General features: G+C 66.9%; 2 protein-coding genes across 2 annotated transcripts; both read right to left on the reverse strand.

Annotated features, from left to right (window-relative positions):
• Positions 1-996, reverse strand: OVCA2 (OVCA2, serine hydrolase domain containing). The gene has a single exon (XM_026047992.1). The coding sequence runs from the start codon at positions 991-993 to the stop codon at positions 316-318; it is 678 nt and encodes a 225-aa protein (XP_025903777.1). The 5' UTR covers positions 994-996; the 3' UTR covers positions 1-315.
• Positions 997-1,187: 191 nt separating this feature from the next.
• Positions 1,188-20,645, reverse strand: DPH1 (diphthamide biosynthesis 1). Its single transcript, XM_026047941.1, has 12 exons — positions 20,597-20,645; positions 19,333-19,485; positions 16,615-16,678; positions 8,508-8,629; positions 6,354-6,508; positions 5,452-5,573; positions 4,070-4,138; positions 3,236-3,392; positions 2,677-2,777; positions 2,043-2,121; positions 1,842-1,967; positions 1,188-1,241 (listed from the first exon to the last, which is right to left on the reverse strand). The coding sequence occupies exons 1-12, from the start codon at positions 20,643-20,645 to the stop codon at positions 1,188-1,190; spliced, it is 1,251 nt and encodes a 416-aa protein (XP_025903726.1).
• Positions 20,646-21,854: the final 1,209 nt, after the last annotated feature.

Consider the following 21,854-nt stretch of genomic DNA (forward strand, 5'->3'; position numbering starts at 1 on the left):
TGCTCCGCAGTCATTCCCTTTGGATAAGGCAGGGGCTCTACCTTTGGCTGCCCAAGCTTCCCAAAACCCCCAGCACGTAACAGGCAGAACCATGTCACCTTCTCACTCTCAAACTCTTATTTTTTCACCAAATTGGAGAAAGAAAAATAAAAAAAAGACCCAAAAGGGCAGTTTTGCCTGGCTTTGCATTAACACTGCACAGGAGGAGAGCAAGAGCACCAGGCCCTTGTTGCAGGCGCCGAGCAGAGGGGCAGGCAGAGCCTCCGACCCGACGGCTGCGTGTGCTTCACGGGAGCCCCGTTACGGCTGCTGTCATCACACAGCCCCGGCCCCCTGCGCGCGGGGCTGGCCCTGCGCGGGCTGGAAGCACTCCAGGAAGTCCAGGTAGCCCTTCTTCTGCGGCGCCGCCGCCGGCACGAAGTGCCCGCCGGGGTGCTCGAGCACCACGGGCTCCACGAAGCTCCGCGCCAGCTCCCAGCTGAGCTGGGGGGCGATGACGGCGTCGGCGCGGCCCACGACGTGCAGCGTGGGCAGCGCGATGGGCTGCCGGTAGAAGGCGGCGTGGGCGGGCGCGCGGCTGGCGAAGCCGGCCACGAGCACGGCGAAGGCCACGGGGAAGCGGCCGTCGCCGGCGGCGCGCAGCGCGCACGCCATGGCGGCCAGCGCGGCGCCCTGGCTGAAGCCCAGCAGCCCGTCGAAGGGGCCGTGCTCGGCCAGCGCCGCCGCCACGGCCGACAGCGACTCGTCCAGCCCGTCGGGCGCCGCCGCCTCCTCGCGCGCCTCGAAGGTGCCGGGCCCGGAGAACCACCAGGCGCGGGGGTCGTCGTCGCTGTCGCCATCGCCGTCGGGCACGCGGTGCGGCGCGCTGAGGGTGACGAGCTCGGCGCGGCCGCGCAGGGCCTTGCGCAGCGCCCCGGTGCGCTCGCGGAAGCGCCGCTCGTTCTGCCGGTAGCCGTGCAGGCCGAGCAGCCGCAGCGGCCGCCGCTCCGACATGGCGCCCGCCATCAACCGCCGCCCGGAAGCGGCCGCCTGCGGCTCTTCCGCCGCTCGGCCTTCCCGCCCGAACGCCGCGCGCTCATTGGGCGGCGGGACGGGGCGGGGCCAGGCGCGCGCCCTCCTCTCGGTGTCGGGGCGGGGCGGCGCCGCGCGCCCCCTGGCGGCGGGCGGGCGCGCAGCAGCGGCAACGGCTACGGGCGGGCGGCGGCGGCGGGGGGGGCGGCCGGGGGGTCCCCAGGCCCGGGCTGCGGGACGGGGGGACACGGGCGTCAGGCCCGAGTGGGCTGCACCGGGGCGGCCACCCCCCTCCCCTCCCGGTGCAGCGCCCGCGGGGTTCGTGGAGCGCACGGGAGCCCCGCGGGGTCTGTCCCGTCCAGCCGTGCGCCCAGATGTGCGCCCCGATGTGCATCCCAGCCCGGCTGCGTGGCAGGGACCCCCTCCCCAGGCTGCACGGGTTTGTCCCGTCCAGCCGTGTGCCCCGATGTGCACCCAGATGTGCATCCCGGCCCGGGCTGCGCGGCAGAGCCCCCCTCCCCACACTGCAGCGCGCCGAGGGGGCTCAGCCCAGAGCTGTGCGAGGGCCAGATGTGCGCCCAGATGTGCGCCCTGCCAGGGATGTGCACCCAGATGTGCGCCCTGCCAGGGCCGCTGCCTGCTGGTGCCGGTGCCTCGTAGCCCCGGGCCGGGCAGGTGCCACACGGTGGCGCTTTGGGCACGCGGCTCTGGCCACCCGGGGGTCTCAGCACCGCAGCCGCCAGCCAGGCGACAGAGGGGACCCCTCCGCTCGGCTCAGCGCCACCCCCGAGGCTGGGCCAGCCCCTGCCACCGCAGGACGCGCTGCCCACCTGAGCTGGCCGCCCGGGGCGCTGGTGGCTGCTGTGGTTGGCGGTCCAGGGCCCCAGGGACTGGCTGGCGTAGAAGTCCATGGGGTAGGTCTGCTGCCACTCGACCTCCTGGAGCGCCACGGCCGCCTGCGGAGCAGGGCACGGAGCTGAGGCCTGGGGGGGGGATTTGGGGCTCCCCGCCACCCCCCGAGGGCCCCGCACCTCGTAGGGCGTCAGCAGCGGCTTGCTGAAGGCTTCACCCCAGTCGATGGAGAGCCGGGGACAGGCTATCTGCACCCACCTGCAAGGGAAGCACAGGGCCACGCTCATCCCTGCCCAAGCGGAGGGGGATGAACCATGGTGAGGAGGTCCCTGCCCGACCACGCTCACGTCCCCAGTGCCCAACCGTCTGCCACGGGTGGGCAGTGGGAGTCCACAGATGTCCTGGGCAGTGTGGGTTGTGTGTGCCAGTGCCCATGCAGGACACGCGTGGCACGGATGCATCTGGACAGCCCCAAGGATGTGGCCTTGATGTCTGCAGCCCGGGACTCGCAGTCCCAGCAAAGCTCTTCGTTCCCACCATCCTGAGGGCATCCTGGCAGCCAGGAGCCTCAGGACACCATGGGCAAGAGGCTGAGACACCCTCCGCGACAGTAAATCAGAAACGGGGGGATCTAAATTCAGCCCATTCCCAAATCCCTGGAGGCCTCACAGTGAGGGAGGAGGCTGCGGCGGCCACCTCGGGGCTTCCATAGGGAGGCGGGAAGCAGATGCCGGAGGTGCAGGTGCTGCCGGGGCTGCAGGCACCCTGGGGACACCAGCGCGCAGAGGGCGGACGCGGGGAGGCGGCACTCACGCGTCCACGTCAGCGAAGAGCTGCAGCTTGCTGGGGAAGATCTCGGAGAGCAGCACGCGCACGAAGGGGCGTCCCAGGGCGCGGAGCCGCGACTCCAGGTGCTGCAGGAGGCAGAGCACCCAGCGGGGTGAGCACAACAAGCTGATGTCCCTGGCACGGCGCTTCCCAGCCCAGGAGGCAGCAGGGTCCTGCCTGCAGCACCGGGCATGTCCTGGAACCCCAATTGCACCCACTGAGCCCCCAGGGACAGACAAGGTGACAGAGCCAGATCCCTCAGCAGCCACTCCTGTGACCAGGGCTGCCCCTCACATGCTGCTCCTCCCCATGTGCCATGGCCTAATGAAGTAATTACCGCTCAATGACAACAATCTGTTCTCGTTAGCGGCTCCCTCCTCCGGCCTCTCGCCTGCAGCAGCCTCGGGAGGCCGTGGAAAGGAAGCGGCCAGCCGGGGAGCTGCCTGCTCCGCTCCTGCCCTCCCAAGCTGTCATTAACTGCCCCCTGCTCGGCCATCCCCCAGGTTGAAGGTGTCCCCGGGTGCAGGCGAGGGGCGGCGGGTACCTGCAGGATGCCGGGGGAGCCCTGGCGCCCCAGGGTGCCCAGGATGAGTCCCCAGCAGCGGGCGCCGGCGGCGCGGCGGATGGCGTCCTGCCGCGCGCGCTGCATGCGCTCGTGGCCGTAGTGCTCCTGCGAGAAGACCTTGCTGTAGGGATCGTACCTGCAAAGGAGACCTGGGTCAGCCCGTCCTGCCCCCCATCACCCCCTCCAGCTTGGGGACCGGCTGAGGGGGATGCCAGGGTCGTGTTCCCAGTGCAGCCCCTGGTGGAGCCCAGGCCACTCGCTCTGCTCCGCGCTCAGCTCCCCCCTGCCAGCTCATCAATTATGAAAAAATCTTTGATTTGTTGCTTTGTTTGACGAGGGGAATTTTAATCAAATCCCACTCGGGTTTCGGCAGCTTCCCCAGCGCCATAAACCTGACGCGCGTCTCCCGTTAGTAACAAACGACCTACTAGGAAATTCAGATTTCGCCAAATGGGCCCTGCCTTTCGCTCTTGATATTTCATCTGCTTTCAGCAGCCTCATCATCACGCTTTATGGCCTCAGCCTGCAGCAGCTGGGAGTTTAATGGCTGCACCTCAAAGAGCTTTCACAGGTACTTGTCAAAATGTTTATATTCAGCCCGAGTAAATGGCTGGTGTTCATCTCGTGGAGCGCGGCGCCCCTTGGCACCTCTCCACCAGCCTGCCCCTGCGCTGCGGCTCTGCCGGGCCACCCGGGCATGCAAAGGGAGAGCTGCAAGGTGCCAGCTCAACCCGTGTCCCGCGATGCCACGGCTGTGGGGCTCTTAGGGAAAGCAAGAGGCGCTTGGGAAGCGGGCACCGCGCGGCGCCGTACCTGTAGGCAGGGATGCCCGGGTTGGCGATCATGACGGACTCCAGGTGGAAGCGCCCGTCGCCCAGGTACCTGCAGGGAGGAGAGGCAGCGCGGGGGCACCAGGGTTAGCACCGCAGCGGGGACAGGCGGCGGCTCCGGGGCTCCCAAGGGCACCCGGCGCAGCGGGGGTAGCGCCCGGGAGCTGCTCCATTGCTACAGCGGCCTCGAGACGTTGCTGCTTCCATTTCTAATCGGATTTCAAGTCAGCAATTACATTTCAAAGCCTTTCATTCAGCTGCCCTAATGGAGTGAGGGCTTGGAAAATGAATTCAGACGTAAAACTTGACTAGATTTTGCCCTTAATTGGAGAATGACATTTTGGAAGATCAAAGCTAATTTGTCTGCAAAAGTTAGCCCTAGAGACGGGCTAAATAAGAAAATAATAACGAAGGAAGGAGCAGCAGGAGGCTGCAGGTATGGTGGCAACGTGCACCTGCCCGGGTGGCAGGGAGGACACTGCCACCGTCCCCAGTGAGGGGACAGCGAGGCCGGGAAGAAGCCACGGGCACCCATGGGAGCCTGGCCTGGCTCCCTCCATGACCTTGGAGACAGATGGTTCCTTCCTTGCTCCTCGCTTCCTTCCCTGTTCCCCGCTTCCTTCCCTGTCCTCCACGTGGCTATGAGGAACCTTGGGAGACGGGAAGCAGGAGACGCGCCATGCAGTTGTCCCAGGGAAAGCTCATCCCGCTCCTTCCCTCTCCCTAGGGAAGGGCCCCCTGGCAGGGGGCTCCCCAGCTCCCCCCAAGGGTGGGGTCCGCGTATTTATTTATTCGGCAGCGCGCTGCATTCACAGTACATTAAGCATTTCCATTACCTAAAATAATTAGGTGATAGGAAGCGAAGTGCTCCCTCTAATTTGCTGTCCTTAAATAAAATTAATGTTGCTGTGATGTTGGGCCCCGGCCATTTGTCTTTTCCAATTATCCACCCGCCCTTCCATCTATTATCTATTCTGATATACGACTCAATTATTTCCTCTGGGCTCCGAGCAGGAGTCACTCCAAGCAGGAGTCACTCCGAGCAGCGCTGCGGGGCATCTGTCCCGTCTGCTCCTGCCCCTCGTGCCACCTGCAGCATGTGGGGACACCAGCAAGGCCACGGCGCAGCGGGATGGCAGAGGGCATGAACAGGGGGAGCACTGTCCACCCGGCCGTTGTCCCAAGCACGCTGGGTGCTGCTGATGTTCCCTGCGGGTCTGCGGTGCTGCGGAGGGCTGAAGGGCTTTGGTGCTGAGCACCGACACAGCTCAGCACCATGGAGCTTTTCCACAAGGCACACGGGGAGAGGAGATGCGGCGTGGCGTGAGCAGGGGGACAGCGATGGAGGGGAGCCCGGGTACTCACACGATAGCGTCCGTGTCCTGCGCGAGCCGCGGCGCCGTGCAGCCCAGGACCTCGCCGGGGGACAGCGGCTTGCACTGGGGCACACACACCTTGTACTGGGAGCGCAGCTCCTGCGCGGCCGCCTGCGGAGAGCACCCGTGTCAGGGGACGGCTGGGCAAGAGGGACTAGGCATGAAGCACCCGAAACTCAGCTCTTGGCCGAGCAGCAAAGGCCTGGGACCCTCCAGTGACCACGGGGGCATTGCCGTGTCCCTGGACCTGTCACATATTCCCAGGGTGCCTGCAGTGATGGCCTGGCCACAGCGCCTGCAGCATCGAGTTGGTCAGCTGGGCATCGTGGATGGAAACGGCCCTGCAGAGGAGAGCCGCGTTGCGGGGCTCAGACAACATATCAATTAAAATACAAGAGAAAACGCTTAACGCTTCAACAGCGCCCTGTTTAGATAGACGTGGCTCAAGAGGCTCATTCATCTCCTCCCATCCTGGCCTAATGGCCATTCAGGAAGCAGCGGCCGGAGCCGCCGGAGCTTCCCCTGCCACTGCCGGCACTGCATCAAAATGCCAAGTGCTCCAGCGCCTGCCCTGACATTTACGGAGCAGCCCCCGGGGGAGTCGGGGAGGGGTGCCACCACGAAACATCGATCACAGTTATTATAAAGCACTTGATCAACATTACGGTGGCAGCATTATTAGCGCCGCTACTCATTAGAGGGGAACCACCGCCACCGGCAAGGCGGGAGCGCAGAGTTCCTTGGTGACACCGGTGCCCCTGCTCACCCCCGTGCAGGGCCACGGCGCGGGGCTGACACGGAGCGGGGCTGCCCAAGCCTGGTCCTGTGTCCCCTTAGTAGCCTGTGCCCACGTGGGACCGGCTTGCTGGGACCACGGGGCTCCTGTCTCACCTGCAGCGCGGACACGAACTGGATGGTGCTGACGAGGGCCAGCGAGGCGCCCGCGGCGAAGTTGTAGCGCACGGTCTCGAGGAAGTGCGACGTGTCGATCTTGATGTCCACGAAGACGTAGAGCATCTTCAACCCTTGCGTGGCGTCGATGGGAACTGGAGACGAGGGAGAGACAGGAGTAAGGAAAGGCCCCACTGGCACCCTGGGCATCGGGACAAGCCCCACACAGACACCCAAGGTCCAAGCAAGGTCCTGGAATGGTCCCAACAACTGCCCTATTCTGAGCCACTTCCCGACCAGTGCCTCTTCCTGCTCACCTATTGCTCCTCACTCATTTCTGCTGGTGGATGCACGCATTGGCAGTGCACTAACCGGGCTGGGAAGGGCTGTGCCACCCCTGCGCCCGTGCTGTCACCCCAGGCTCCTGCAGCCGGGCAGGGGACGCAGCTGTGGGGAGCAACCGGTCACCTCTCGCTGGATAATGGCAGCCCAGGGAATCAGTGAACACAAATCTAATTACCCTCGGTGCTAAGAAGCCTGTGTCACCACGATTAAGTGAATAATTAAAGTACACAGAGTCTGCATCGATCCACAGCTCCACATTCACTTCCCATTTTGGGGCTCTTCACCTGATCACAATTAAGTGCAAATTACTCCCTTCTGCAACACGGAGCCGGACAGGGCAGGAGAGGGAAAGTGCCTTTCCAGGGAAGCAGCCCCTTGGCCAGGCAGGAGCCGAGCGCTGCCCAGGCTCCGTGGCCGCCCCGGGAGCACGAGGGGCAGCAGGGCCAGTCCCACATCCAGCCTGGCAGTGCCCGCCTTTCCCTGCGGCACGGCAGCTCCGGCACACGCAATTCCCGTCCCCCGAGAGCAGCCGCCGGCACCTTGTTCTGTGTGCCGCTCCTGAGCATCGCTGCCATGGGCCTCCTTCCTCCCCTCCTTGCTGTTAATTAATCTAATAGCAGGCTACAAAGCCGGGGGTTTTTATGGCCGCTGTTTCAGCGGTGCCCGTAACTCTCCCTTCTGTACCAAAGCACCAAGTGGGGATATTTATCACCGCGAACGCTCGCGCTGACACGGCTTTTGGGACACAGCTCTCAACTGGTAACTCGGTACTTCACACGGAGCGTGCTGCAATTCATAAAGCCTTTTTAAAGAGCCCCATAAACACCCGAAGGCTTCTCCATCCCTATGAGGACCTGCGGGGTCCCCGACACCCAACACGGGCAGGGACACAGGGTGCCAGGAGAGCCGGCCGGCCCTGCGGCCCCGCAATTCTGCCGATCCACCTTAAAACCCGTAGTGTCTTATTGTTATTTTTGGGCTGATTCCATCCTGGGTGGACTTCAAAGTTAGCAGCATCTGGGACAGCAGTGCAGTTTCCATGGCAACGGAATCCAGAGTACCGTTCCGCCTAGGGAGCCGCAGCCTCCTCCTCCTCCTCCTCGCCTTGGAAGGAGGCGCCGCGCCGGTGAAACGAGTGGCCCGGCCCCGCGCCGGAACGGGGGGTGCCCATCGACCCCCCGAGCACCCCACAAGGGGCCCATTCGGGTCCCCCACGGAGCCAGAGGTCTTCATGGATGTTGCTCCCCTTCCCGGTTGCGTTTGACCTTGTTCCCGACATTGTGAGCTCCAGGGGAGTTTTCCCTGAGCTGTGTTTCCCACTGGCTGCTCCCAGGGAGTGGTGGGGTATGAATGCGCCCTGGCTGCTTGCCCCATTTCGGGAATGCTCCCAGGGGGTGCCCAGGACTTGGGTCCAGAGCAGGACAGAGCCCCACAGCCCCACATAGGCACCGGGAAGCAGCTCCGCATGGCTGGATGTTCCCAAACCCTGCTGGCGGGCAGGGAACCGGCAGCCCACCCCGTCCAAATAAAGCAATCAAGGCTGGAGAAGAGAAATCCCTTCTTAAAGGGATTAGCGCTCAGCGCTGAGCACTCGAGCTGGCATCAAGCGTGCCAGGGAGCCCCGGGGCCGGCCGGAGTCAGTGTCACCAAGCAGGGCTTCCCCCAGACAGCGTGGCCGAGGTCAGCGCCTCCGCACGCCGAGCGGCCACCGCCGGGATGCCCCGCGCTGCCAGGGATAGGGACACGGCGCCGGGACGGCCGCCCGCAGAGCAGGGTGCCCACGGCTGCCCGCGCCGCTGGGTCACCTACTGAGGCAGCTGTGGCCGTAGTGCACGAGGAAGTCAGCGCCCAGGGCCTTGGCCGTGTAGTCGTCCACGCAGCAGGCACCGTAGGTCACGTCGCCCATCACAAGCGCCTCCGCTCCCGTGAACCTGTGGGGAGGCAGCGCGGTGAGGCCGGGCGCAGCTCCGCGCTCCGGTGCTGCCGGCGGGGCCCCCAGGGCCCTCGTGCCGGAGGGGCCCCCGCGCCGGCTCGGAAGCCGCTGAGCACCGGCTACTCTCGGAGATGTCAACATGATTAAACTGGAGAGAGGTAATCCGCCTCTTCAATTGGGTAAAGCTGTTTGCAATTCAGCGGATTATCCGCTCGTCAAATAATATGCCGCCAGCTTCCTAATGCACCAGGAGGGAGAGGAGGCCGCGGGAAACGCGGCACCTTCAGCCTCACCGGCTGGCCCCAGGCACGGCAAGCGGCTGCCTCGCTCCTCCGAGCGGCTCCGGGCAGCGTGGGAGCCAGGGTGCCCCATCCCAGCCGCAGCGGGTGGCACTCGGGGTGGAAAAACACCCTGTGCGCACTGAAACCAGCCCAGGCCTTGCTCCCGTGCGGGTGCCAGAGCCACACGGATCATTCCCGCAGCTCCCGTTGGCTCCCGGGCCCCACGCTGGCACCCACGTGCCCACGGTGGGTGCATGGCGGCAGCCCCGGCACGGGCAGATAAGGCCGGGGCACCCACCTCATTTAGAGGTGGCACCTTTGTAGCTGTTTTATCGCACCATTTCAGGGGATTATTAGCTTGGCTGCTTTCCCGGCGAGCCGCTGCGGTGTTTTAATTAGGGAGGCAGGTACTGCAGCGAGAGCCCTGCGCCGGGGGGCCGCTCCAGCGTGCTGCTACGTCCCCATTTACACCCGCCTCGTGCTGAGCGCTGGCCGGGCGCACTCCCCTTCCCAGGATCTCATCCCGCCGGACCTCGGCGCGCCGGGAACGCAGGCAGCGGGGAGCTCATGCCGTCAGTGCCGATGCCCCCGCGCTCTTGGGCTCCTGCCCAGGGGCTCCTCACGGGAGCACGAGCCGATGCCCACGGGGTCCTGGCCGGGATGTGCTGGGCTCGGGGGCGGCCCGAGCAGCCTGGGCGAGCGTGGGGCCGCGCAGCGCGAGGCCCATGCGGGGCTGGGCGCGCGCCAGGGTCCCGCGCTCCTCCCCGCGAGCCGGGCGGGCGGCGTTACGTCGGCGGCAAGAATAGAAGCGGTGGGCAGATCTGGCCAGATGGCAGAAGGTGGAGAAATCGCGGAGCGTGCTGAATATTAACAGCTCCGGCCCCTCCGTCAGCGCCAGGGGAGGGGGACAGGGGAGCAGCTCCGTACCACCGGTGCCAGCGCATGGGCAGAGCCGTGTCCGTGGGACACCAGCCAGGGCTGAGGCGTCGCCAGCTCCAACCCGCGCGGGTGTTTTGGGACCATCAGGAGCTTCCTGGAGCCTCGGGGCTCCCGGGACCCATGGGTGCCCTGGCTCGTGCCGCAGCCCGGGTGGGCAGAGGGCTCCTTCACAGCCGGCGTGGAGAAGCCTTGCTGGGGCCGGGGGCTGCCGGGCTTCCAGAAGGCTCCTCTGCACCTTGCGGAGCCCCCAGCCCCCTCCCCTAATGAGAGGTGACGAGAGGAACGTGAATCAGACTCCACACATCTCAGCAAAACTGGAAAATTATTCAGCTCCTTAAGATTCAGGACGGGGAGGTCTGACTCAGAGCCGCAGCCAGCGCCGCTTAATTTTTTATAGATTAAAATGTATGCAAATTGGCCCAAACCCCAGAGAAAGTCCCTGGGGGTGAGAAGCAAGAAAGTGAAATAGCAACAGCCGCGGGAGGGGGCAGCGGGCGGGCGCAGGTGCCCCCTGGTCCCTGCCCATGCGCCCGGGCTGTGGCCAAGTAGCTCTCGGTGTCCTGCTCGGCCTCCGTGTGCCGCGACGGGAGCCCGTCGGAGAAATCCCATTGGATTCCTCCCAGTAGTTGCTGCGCTGGCATCCCGTGGCACCAGGAGATGCGGGAGGATACCTGGAGCAGAGAGAGTCCTGTGAGTGGCTATACAGGATCCAGCTAGGCTGGAAAACATCCCGTAATCCAAGGGGATGCTGAGGGGCAAGGGCAGCAGCACTGCACCGGGATCAGCGCCGGACGGGCGAGCGGAGCAGGAATAATCCCCCGAGGCAAATCAAAGGCGAGCAGGGGGCTCCCCTTGATGTTTTAATCAGTTTGGTGTCACCAGAGCCTTTCATCAAACTACAGAGGAAGGAGAAGTCAATTAGCAGCTACCTGCTCCGACACGGCCCAGGAGCCGCGTTCCCACCAGCCTGGATCGGGACGTGGCCGCGGGAGCCTCCCGGTGCTGCCCGGTGTCGGCGGGGAGGCCGTGGTGACACATCTGTCCCCAGCCAGCGCCCAGCCGCTCGCTACAGCTGGGAGCTCATGAATATTGAGCGCGTGGGGAGGTTATTCATCTTTCCCGTCCTGCAAAGCCTGGCTCACTCTCTAAAAAACAGCCCGGCCTTAGCATTTTTCTCATCTTCCCCTAATTCATTATCTCCTCCTTTAAACAGATGGCTCCCAAAATCCCATTTATAAAGTGCCACACTCAGCACTGGCAGGACGCACACCCGAGCGCTCCGGATCCCGTCCCGGCGGCAGGGATAGGGGCACATCCCACCACAAATCCCTGCTGTTGGGACACGCTGGAGCACCCAGCCTGGTGGGCACAGGACAGAGGGAAGAGCAACAAGTCTGGGGACCCTGACCCCCAGCCAGCACTTGGCTTCATGCCCACATAGTTTTCCTAGCAGAACCTTTCCATCTCCTGTGTTTCCTACGCTGATTTGAGGGGTAGCTCCTAAGCAGCAGGACTTGGGCAGCATCTGGGAGGACGGAGCAACCGGTCCCCAACGTCCCCTCCCGCCGGCTCCGCAGCCGGCTGCCAAGCGAAGGCACCAGGCTGGAGCAGCCCTGATTTATCCCGGTCCCCCGACTAATAAATGAGAGTGTTTGCTGCCGGCGGGAGCGCCGAGCCCCCGGACACGGTGTGAGTGATACCGCGGCGGCCCTCACGCCATAAAGCAGCGCACGGCTCCCGCCGGCGGAGGTGACTCGTGAGCCCCGGCACATCCGTCTCTCCCGGCTCCCCGCTGCGCTCCACCGGGCCGTGGCCGTGCCGGGGAGCGGGCTGAGCTGCCGGCCCCGGTGGCACCACGGGGTTGCCGGAGAATGGAGGTGGCGCCGGGCCGCCGCGGTGCCCGCCAGCTGGCACGTCCTGCTGGGCACGTTTTGCTCCCTGCTTTGCGCTCATTGGCCTCCCGCGGGCGTCACAGCTTGTGCCCGGTCTCAGCTCAGCGCTGCGCCACCTCCCCGTTGGGAAACACCTCGATGCGACAGCCTGCAAAACCCCACGCCACGGCCCTAGCCCGGAGCCCTGCAACACGAACGCTCCGCACGAAACTCCCGCGCACCCCGTCCACCCCCCTGCAGCTCCCGGGTCCGGTCGCAGCCCTGCACCGGCTCCCCCGGCAGCGCGGGGGCCGCAGGGTCCCCATCCCACGCTGCCGTCCCGGGGCGCCAGGCCGAGCACGGCCCCAGCAGAGCACAGCGCCTTTAATTAGCGGGGGAAACCAGTCACTAAGCCACATTACCAAGCTCCCAACTTCATTAGCACAGGAAGGCTGCACATAATTAAAATAATGAGTTTGCAATTTCACTGCAAACGGCTTTGGAAGAGCACCGCTGCAGCTGGGCAATTACCGCCCGCGTGCGGCGCGGGGTCCCGCGCGGCATCTGCAAGTGGGTCAGGGCTGCAAGACTCGCGTGGCCCCCGAGCCCTCCCCAAAAGGACTGTCCCCGGGTAGGTCCTGTCCTGTGTGTGGCCAGGGGGGACACCCCAATCTTGTGCACGGCCCGGGGAGCCCACAGCCCAGGCTGACGGGTCCCTCTTGCCAAAGCAGCCAGGCGTATCCTAGCTCCATATTTTGCTGGCCTTGGAGCCATGGAAAACAAAGCGAGTGCTGGGTGACAAGGCGAAGACGGCCGCCCTGGTGCCTGCTCCTCTGCCACAGCAACCTGGAGGCTGGGGCTGCTCTTCCGCACGGACACGGATGGGCAGCGTCCCCCATCCCACAGCGGGACACGGCCCTGGGAGGTGCTGGGTCTGTAGGTGCCCTGCACTCTCCCACTGCCTGGTCCTCCCCTCACCAGCACCACCTGGGCGGAGGCTTTAAACATCTCCAGTGAAGTGAGAACCTCATTCTCCCTAATGATGCTGTTGTGCGCTTAATGACGGTGATTAAATTCCCCTGCACAGCGTGTGCTGCAAACGGCGCAGGGTTTTGCTTAGAGGACACGGGGAGAAGGGAACGCGGTGCCGGGCGGCAGAGACGCGGCATCGCGAGCTCGAACACGGGTCCCGCACCCCAGAATGATCCCAACCACACACAGCCGTGCCCAGACAAGGGACGCAGACGGGCCCAGTGTCACCAGTAGGGGACAGGCTGGCAGGCGGTGGGGGGCTGTTTTGGCGGCCGGGTGCCGAGGGACTGGCAGGCAGCAGCCAGGCCTTGGAAGTTTCCCGGCTCCCGCTATCTCCGCAGCCTGGTGGAGCGGGGTCTTTCAAGCTCTGCCAGGGCCACCAGCTGCTCCGTGTGCCCCGGCCAGGACGTGGCCCCCAAAGCCCAGGCTCCACACGCAGCATTTAACTCCTTGCTCCTCAGCCGAGATGACTCCGCTTCCTCCAGCTTCAAGTTGGTCCTAGCAAGGACTTGGCCTGCGGCGAGGAAAGATGGAGCTGCAGACACTCCTGCCTCAGCTGCAGGGATTAATGGAGTCAGAACGGGGGTGTTCATGGCTGTTCCCAACCCGCTGCAGATGCAGGATGCCCATCCTGGCATCAAGGCTGCCATCCTGGGGCAAGTGGGACGGCTGGTGGAGGCAGAGCTGGGGCAGCAGCCCCACGGCCACGGAGTCTCCCGCGATCAGCGGAGCCGCTCGCACCGGCACCGAGCGGGGAGACAGAGGGATTAGCAGCTGCCAAGCCTGACAGGCGACTTTATTAACAAGGAATCAAAAGCCCAGCTGAGAGCCCAGCTGATCCGTCTGCTCCCGCCCGCGGCGGCGGCAGAGGAGGGGCCGCGCTCCCGGCACCGCCGCGGAGCCGGGTCCCCTCCTCGCGGAGGGCCGCGCTCCGAGCTCTCCCCACGCGCCGCCCTGCCCGCGCTCCCCCTCCACCACGAGTGACCCTGCGCCGAGTGACATCAGCCGCGGCGTGCGGAGCCAATGTGGAAGTGTCCGGATAGTGGCGGGATGCAGCTGCGCCGGCCCCGCCAGCTCAGCCGGCAGGGGCTCCGCGCTGCCCCCCGCGCCCCCCGCACTGCCCCCGCGCCGGGACGGGACGTGGGCGCCCAGCGTGCGCTGCACTGGAGCCAGCTGCTCCGCAGAGCGCCGCTTCTCCAGGAAGTGGATAACGACAGAGCTATTAACGGTAATTAACTAGGCCTCGCACCGGTCAATGCTGTAAGTGTGCTTTAAATTTCCAAGGCTGCACGCTGGGTACCTGCTCGGCGCTTCGGGAGGCGGCTGCCGTGACATGACGGCTACATCTTCATCTGCCAGGAGCCCCTCGGCGCTCCGCGCAGCCGCGAGCGGAGGACAGAGAGCCCTGGCCAGAGGGGACAGCGCCTGAGGGGTCCTGCTCCGTCCCCTCCAAGGGCTGCTGTCCCTGCTCCCAACCCGCTCCGCAGAGCGGTGCTGCAGGGGCACCCAGCAGCCCCCTGCGAGGGGGCAGACAGACAGTGCCAGCATGCTGGTCCTCTGAGTAGCAGAGGAAGGACGTGTCCCTTCTGCTGTCACTCCCTGGCAAGGCTGGGCCACAGCAGGACTATTTTACTAAGGGCAGCTGCGCTGTGCCGGCCCCGGGCACAGCTCTGCAGCGGCAAAGTGCAGCACACCGGTGCTTGCCCAGTATGGGGGCTCTCCAGTGTCCCCCAGGCAGCAGCTCCCACAGGCAGGAGGCTCCCAGGATGGGCTGGGGAGAGGGTGCAGCCCCAAGAGCCCTCACCCAGTGACACAGGTTCCCCCAGCACCCATATGCACAAGGGCAGAGCCAGCCTGTGGCCCCACTGTCCCACACAGGGGACCAACCACCCCTCCACCCTGGGGACAACAGCGTTCCAAACCCTGCGGGACAACACCCTGGGGACAACAGTGTCCCAAAGCGGCGGGCACTGCGAGAGATTCGTGTCACGTCGGAGGCGCGTGGGCTCCGACGGCTCCGGCACCTGGGTGAGAAGGGGCCACGGGGAGCCGCGGCCGAGCCGCGATTTCGCATTAGCGCCGCCTATGAATATTAATAGCAGGCTGAGCCAGGCGCTAACGAGGCCAGCAGCGGCCACCTGCCAATTCACACCTCACCTAAGGCAATTTAATGGGGGCACCGGCGCGCGGCTGGGGACATCAGGGACAGGGCTGGCAGCGGGGACCCTCCAGCCACTGTCCCGGGCTCGTCCCGCGCTCGGCACCGCGGCCAGGGCTCGGAGTCACCCCCAGCCAAGTGCCAAGTGGCTGGTGCTGCTGCAGCCCTGTGACAGCAACACTTTCCCGCAGCAGCTTCCCTGCTGTCCCTGGCACCGGGAGCGCTGGCACAGAGCAGGGAGGGCATCCCGGCTCCCCCCCCCACGCCCCTCACACGGAGGGCGACTCCGCCGGGGATCCCGAGGCCCCGGCAGCACCGCGGATGCCGGGAAGTGGGGCTTAAGGTTTCATTCAGATAAAAGAGCCCCTTAATCCGCTGCCTTTGAAGTCGGAGACATGAAAGCGGCTCCGCGCCAAAGCCGGAGAAGAGGCAGCCTCGCTTAAAGGGACAGGCCCACGTGGAGCTGCCCGCACCCCACATTCCTGTCCCCCCTCCGCCAGCTCCCACCTTTCCCTCTGCTCCCGAACCCAGCCCTACGGCAGGGACGCAGCCGCGGCTGACAAGGGCAGAGGCAGCGCGGCCGGGAGGGACGGATCCCCCGGTGGATCGGCTCGTGGCGGCGGGGAGGCCGAGCCTGCGTGCTGGGAAGACGGTCTCCTAATGAGGGCCGCGACCCCGCTGGCGGGCGAGCGCCGCGGTGCCATTAGCGCTAATTCACTGCGCGAAAACACGGAGGGGCCGGCGAGGGAGCAGCCGCGGCGGGAGGGAGGCTGCGGGCATGGCGGAGAGATCACGGGCAATTCCTGCACCTTTGGGGCCGCTTCTTTGCTCCAGCCTCACTTCCCGCCCCTGCAAAGCGGCAGGGACAATCAGGGAAGGAGCCGCAAGGAAGGGGCAGCGGGGGCTGCGGGAGGGGTCCCTGGCGAGAGAGGCACCTCCCGTGGGTGCGTGGAGCCTCGTGCACTTGTGGGGCTGCACGGTGAGGCGTCACCGCGGCCTCCGGCCTCCTGCAGCCTCCCCCTGGCTCGCTGAGCTGCCGCGCGCCGGCCCCGAGCTCGTGTCAGGAGGTTGTTAACATGCCCGCTCTCCGGCTCCATTGCCCAGGTGAGGGCCTGGGCACACCGAGAGCTTGTTGGCGGCTCCAGACAAAGCACCGAGGGCAGCGGAGCCAGGCGGCAAGAGCCTGCGCGGAGCTGCCTTCACCGGAGCCCTCCGCGACCCACGGCCTCCGCCCGGCCGCGTCTCCCCACACGCTCTGCGGGCGCTCGCGCTGCAGACCCCGCCGGCGCCCTACGGCTCTGCAGCCAGCCCGCGGGGCATCAGCTCAACACAGGGACCAGGAGGGGACAGCACGGGGACATGGCACAAGCTGAAAGGACCAACGGTCCCTGGCTGGTAGGTCTGAGATGTTGCAATGCACAGCGAGGCACCTGGAGCATGCACCAGCTCCAGGAGAGCCGCCCCATCCCAGGGTCCCATTCCCCTTCCCAAGGCCCCATTCCCCTTCTAGGGGAAGCCCCTGCCAAGCAGAGCAAGCCCAGATGATCCCCAGGGACAGACTGGGGACAAATCGCCTCGGCCAGGCCCAGGCAGGTGGGCAATGGTGCTCAGGGCCCTGCAGGAACAGAGCCCAACGAGGGCCACGTCCCCAGCGCGCGGGGAGAAGCCGGAATGGCAGCGAGGCAGCCGGCCTCCCTCTTACCGCTCGACGATGTCCGCGATGGTGCAGGCAAACATGAGGAGGCCTTCGGGCATCTGCAGGGCCACTGCAAGGAGAAAGAGCCCCGCGGTTAGACCGGACTGCCCGGGGCACGACGCTCCAGCGCCGGGAGCTCGGTGCCAGCAACGCGACGCGTGGCCAACAGCGACCGCAGCAACGACCCAACCAACTCGCCCGTCGCGAAGGAGCCTCGGCAGGGAACTCGCCCGCGGCCACCGGGAAGAGGCAGCTCGGGGTGAACGTCACGGGCCCGGCGGCGCGCGCTGCTCGGGCCGGATCCGTCCTGCGCGTCTGAGCCCATCCCGCGCGAACGCCTCTAATCCCTTTTTGAACCCATTGACACCCTTGGTCTCCACCGCTTCCTGCGGTAATGAGTTCCAGATTTTAATTATGTGCTGCACAGGAAAAGGTACTTTCTTCTGTTTATTTTAAACCTGCTCCTAATAATGTAAACGTGTGCCCCTAGTTCTCCTGCTACAAGAAAGAGTGAATAATCATCGCCTATTCAACCTCTCTGCATCATTCATAATTCTATATCCCTCTATCATATCCCCCTTCATTCGTCTCTTTTCCAGCTAAAGGATCTAAATCTATTTAATCTCTCATTGTACAGAAGCTGTTCCAACCCTTTGATCGTTCCTTGTTGCCCTTCTCTGCACCTCCCCTCGCTTCTCCTCTACCCGTGTTGAGCGGGTGGCCGGCCCCGCACAGAGCTTTGTGCGTAGCAGGGATTTATTCCTAGCGGAATGATGTTTCCCGTTTTGTTCTCTCCGAACGATTCGGAACAATCCCGTCGCCTCTGCGGCGCTCCCGCTCCAGGGGACCCAGCTGGGAGCCACCCGCGGGTTTTGGGTGCCCTCCAGCCTGTCCCAACCCCGGGGCGCTGGGTGGGCTGAGGGCAGTGATGGGTGAGCAGTGACCCAGGTGAGCAGCGGTGGGTACCACTAATCCTGCTGTCCTTTCACCTCCAGATCCTCCTAACACGTCCCAGCACCGGCCACGTTTACCCAAACATCCCTCTCCAAATCCCTTTCCAACTGAAATCCCCGTGCTGCCGTGCCAGCCCCCACGGCAAACACGGAGCTATTTAAAGACAGGGTCCAAATTGGGCTACATTCACCCTACTCCAACTCCCAAAGCCACACGCAGCCCCTGAGCCCGGCGTGACCTCACAGGAGAGTTCCGGGAGCGTTCCCGAAATGCACAGACACCAGGGAAGATGCCCTGAAATCAGGGAAGATGCCCTGCCCCCTTTTGGGGAAGCCCCCCGCGTTGCTCCCCGTGCCGAGGCTGCCCGCCAGCACGCGGTTCTGCCAACAGCTTCGCCTTCCCGGCGAGGCAGTGGGGAGCAGAAGGCGGCCGGGCGCTTCCCATGCCGGATCCCGGCACGGCCATCCCGAATGGCGCGCCGGGCGGGAAGGGCAGGGCTGGCGGCGAGCTCCCGGGAGCCGTGCGGGAGGCTGCGTTCCCCAGCAACGAGCCGCTGGCGGGGCTGCGCGCATGCAGATTTGAAATCCCAGCATGGCTGACTGGCTGATGGGCTCAGCTCCCAGCTCCAAAGCCTAAATCCCAACTGCATATTTACATTTAATTAGGAGGTGCCAAAGCAGCAAGCCGCGGTAACGGCAGCCGGAGCAGCACGGGCTGGGCAGCCTCCCTGCGGACCCTCCTCGAGCCGCATCCAGGTGATACCAGCCGGGATCCAGCGGCCTCCAGCATCCCGGCCCGGCCTCCCCGCTGGAGGCAGCGCCCTGCCCGCGGTCATGGAGGCGCCGGGTGGCGGGAGCATCGCCCGGTGCTTCCCCCCGTGACACCTGCCAGCCTCTGACAACTTGCCAAAGGCTCCGCGGCAGCTGGCGGAGACATTCCCGGCGGACGCGCCGTTTCCAAGCGTGGCTCTGCCCGGAGCCGCTGGCGCCGCGCGACCCGGTGAGATGCAGCGCGGCACGGCGAGCACCGCGGGCACCGATGGCACCTGGGCACGGCGGGGCAGCTCCGCGGCCCGCTCTGTCCCCTGGCCACCAAGCAGCCTGTGGCCGGACGGGTGCATGGACGGCCTCGGATCCTACACCTGCTCCGGAGGCTGCTCATCCAGCCGGGGCCAGGGCAGCCCCCTGGGGACACCCAGTTGAGGCTGGGGTGTGACGCAGGTCGGATGTTCCCGCTCTCCCCAAACACCCTGGGAAGCGGGTGAGGGTCCGTGGCCCCTGCGAGCCGCACGCCAGGGGCTGCCCCCCGTGCCAGGGGCTGCCCCCCGCGCCGGGGACTGCCCCCCGCGCCGGGGACTGCCCCCCACGCCGGGGACTGCCCCCCGCGCCGGGGACTGCCCCCCACGCCGGGGACTGCCCCCCGCGCCGGGGACTGCCCCCCGCGCCGCGCCGGCTCCGGCAGCGCCGCGCAGAACCAAGACAGAGCAGGAGCAGGAGGCGCCTGGCCGCCGTCCCAGACACATCTCCACAGGATGACAGGTCCGTGCGACTCAACCTGTCCTGTCCGATGTGATTACAGCCCTGAGTTACAGACATATCAGCTCCTCTCAAGAGCAGCTCCCCGAGACAGGTCCTAAAGAGCGGCGCGCAGCAGCCGCCCGGGCCTGACCGGCAGCTTGGCACCGGCAGCGCCATCCCCTGGGACACAGCTCCATGTGCACCTTCCCTGTGCCCGAGCGTGCCCGGAGCCCCAGCACTGCCCTGCACTCACCTCTCCTGGCCTGCGCCTGCCGGATCCTCCACACGGTCTTGGGGATCTCGAAGTTGTAGTTGCTGGGCAGCGCCTTGACGGCCTCCTGCAGCTCCGCGTCCTTCAGGATCTCCTCGGGAACCTGCCTGGCCGCGCGCCGCGCGGGGCCCCGGCCTGCGGGCACAGCCAGGCGCGTTACAGGGAGCGACGGGGCGGCAGCGCAGCCCACGTCCCGCCACCGCGGGCGCCACGGGGCAGCACCCAAGGGCGGGGGACAACGGGGTGCTCCTGGGGGACAACGGGGTGCTCCTGCTCCCCACTGTTGACACCAGGGATGGGTTGGGCAGCCGCAGGCCAGCCCAGGAGCAGAGCGGGGCCCAAAATCACAGGAATTTAATGAAAACCCAAGCGTGGCAGAGCCCAGCCGGGGCAGCGGCGGGATCCCGCGGGATCCCCGGGCCTGGCGGCCGCGTCCCGGTGCCGGGGCCCCCCACAAGCGGGCGCCCCCCCAGCGCGGCGCCAGCAGGAGCCTCCCCCGGGCGCGGAGTCACGGCGCGCGGCGGGGGAGTGACAGCAGCCGCATTATTCACCGTTCGCAGCCCGCCACGCGCCAGCCCGCGGCCCCGCCGCACGCGGACCCTCCGCGCGGCCCACGGTACCGGGCGGGGGGGCCCAGCTGGGCCGGGGCCCGCGGCGGCCGCCCCCGCGGCAGCCCCCGGAGCGGCGGCGCGTTGCGGCCGCGGCTCCCACCGGGCTCCCGGAGCCGCTGCTATTCCCGGCGCGCGCGGCTGCCCGGCCCCCGCGGCTCCGCTGAGTCACCGGGCCGAGCGGGACCGCTCGCCGCGCACCCCCGGACCGGCACCGGCACCGGCACCCGAGCCGCTTCTCCTCGGCGGGCGTCTGGCCCGAGGTTGGGCCGAGTGCGAGGACCGGCCCGGCTGGCCGGTGCTGGCGCCAGGACCCCCAGAGGATCCGGTTCCTGGGCTGGAGCCGGTACTGGCCCGGCTGGACGGTACCAGCCCGGCTGTCCAGCACGGAACGAGCCTCTCGGGCTCCCCAGCTCCTGACACCAGCAGCAAAGGCCTCGGGAAGATCCAACCCGCAGGTCGGGCCAAGCCCGGTACCATCGCGGGCCGTCAGAACCGGGCCGGGCCGCCGGTACCGGCCCAAGAAAGGGCCTCTCGGGGCTACAGTGCCCCCTGGCAGCCGGAGGCCAGGGAGGCGCGGCGCGGCGCGGCGCCCCGGCCCGGCCCGGTTCGGTTCGGCCCGGCCCATCCCGGCCCACCTGCGGCGACGGGGGCCGCGCTCCGGACCGGCCGCTCCGGGGCCGCCATGGCGACAGCCCCACGTGGAGGCCGGAAAGGCAGCGCTAGCCGAGCCCCGCGCGGGCGGCCGGAGCCTAGGCCAGAGCAGCCGCCCACCGAGAGATCGAGCCCGGGAGCGCGGGGCCGGGCCCCGACGGGACGGGCCGGCGCAGCGGGGTCCCGTGCGAGCCCCGCCAGTCTCGGGAGTCTCCTTCTCACACCCGCCGTGTCCCCGAGCTCTGCGGACGGCGGCCCCTGGCCGAGGCAGGGCAGCGCCCTGCAGAGGCGGTGCGAGAGTCCGGCCGTCGGGGCTGCCACCGGGGGACTGGTCGGATCCCCGCCGTCCCCTCGGTGCTCACCGCGGTGCCCCCAACCCCCCCAGCACCGGCGGTGCTGGGGGTCGGCTGTCCCGCTGGAGCAGCATCGAGGCGGTTGCCATGGTGAGGGCCGCCCCGTCCGGTTCGTGGACCGGGGAGATAAATCCCCTTCCTAGGGCGGAAGCCCCGTCCCTAGGCCCAGTAGGGCACCCCGAGGCAGCGGTGCCGGAGGGGGACAGTGCGGACATGAAGGCCCGAGGGAGGCATCGGGACCCCTCCCCGTAGGGGGGCTGGGGAGAAAAGGGACCCCCGAGGGGTAACAGGGACCCCAGGAATGTGACAAGGAGGCGACGGAGGCATCGGGGACCCCGGAGCGCATCGAAGAGACGAGGATCAGCGAGACCCCGAGGGGGCGGTGGAGACTGAAGAGATCGGGGCGGGGGGAGGCAGCGCAGCGCAGGGGAAGGACTGGGGGAGGGGACGGCAAAGGGCAGCGGGGGCCGCGGGGGGAAAGCAGCGTCCCCGGGGCGCCGGCAGGACGTCGCGGATCCCCGGTGAGGCGGAGGACAGCGGGAGGGGCTGGAGGGACCCCGCGGATGCGGGCGGGACGGCGCTGGCCTGGCAGGACCAAGCGGGGGCAGCAGAGCCCCCGATGGGGCGGCGGGCCCCGCGCTGGGACCCCGGCGGGGCGGCGCAGGGCCCCGGAGCAGCGGCACTTTCACGAACTGTCCACGGGAGGCGGGAGAGGCGGTGGCGGCGGCGGAGAAGGGGGGGCCCGGCCGGGCTCGCCCAGCCCAGCCCAGCCCAGCCCGGCCCTACCCAGCCCAGCCCGCCCCGTCGCTGCCCCGCCCCGCCCTGCCCAGCCCTGCCCGCCGCTGCAGGCTCCGCCGCACCGGCACCGGGCGCCCCTTTCTTTATAGGC

This window comes from Nothoprocta perdicaria, unplaced genomic scaffold (assembly GCF_003342845.1).
Source record: "Nothoprocta perdicaria isolate Ctin4 unplaced genomic scaffold, notPer1 scaffold_50, whole genome shotgun sequence".
Classification (NCBI taxonomy): Eukaryota; Metazoa; Chordata; class Aves; order Tinamiformes; family Tinamidae; genus Nothoprocta; species Nothoprocta perdicaria.

Bases quoted from the DNA above. Each gene is read 5' to 3' on its own strand.
- DPH1 (XM_026047941.1), bottom strand. From the start codon at position 20,645: ATGGCGGCCCCGGAGCGGCCGGTCCGGAGCGCGGCCCCCGTCGCCGCA. The intron at 6,509-8,507 runs GTAGGTGACCCA...CCTCGTCTCCAG, and splicing joins CTACGGCCACAGCTGCCTCA to TTCCCATCGACGCCACGCAA. The intron at 2,778-3,235 runs GTACCCGCCGCC...TGCCTCCTGCAG, and splicing joins GCTCCCCCGGCATCCTGCAG to CACCTGGAGTCGCGGCTCCG.
- OVCA2 (XM_026047992.1), bottom strand. From the start codon at position 993: ATGTCGGAGCGGCGGCCGCTGCGGCTGCTCGGCCTGCACGGCTACCGG.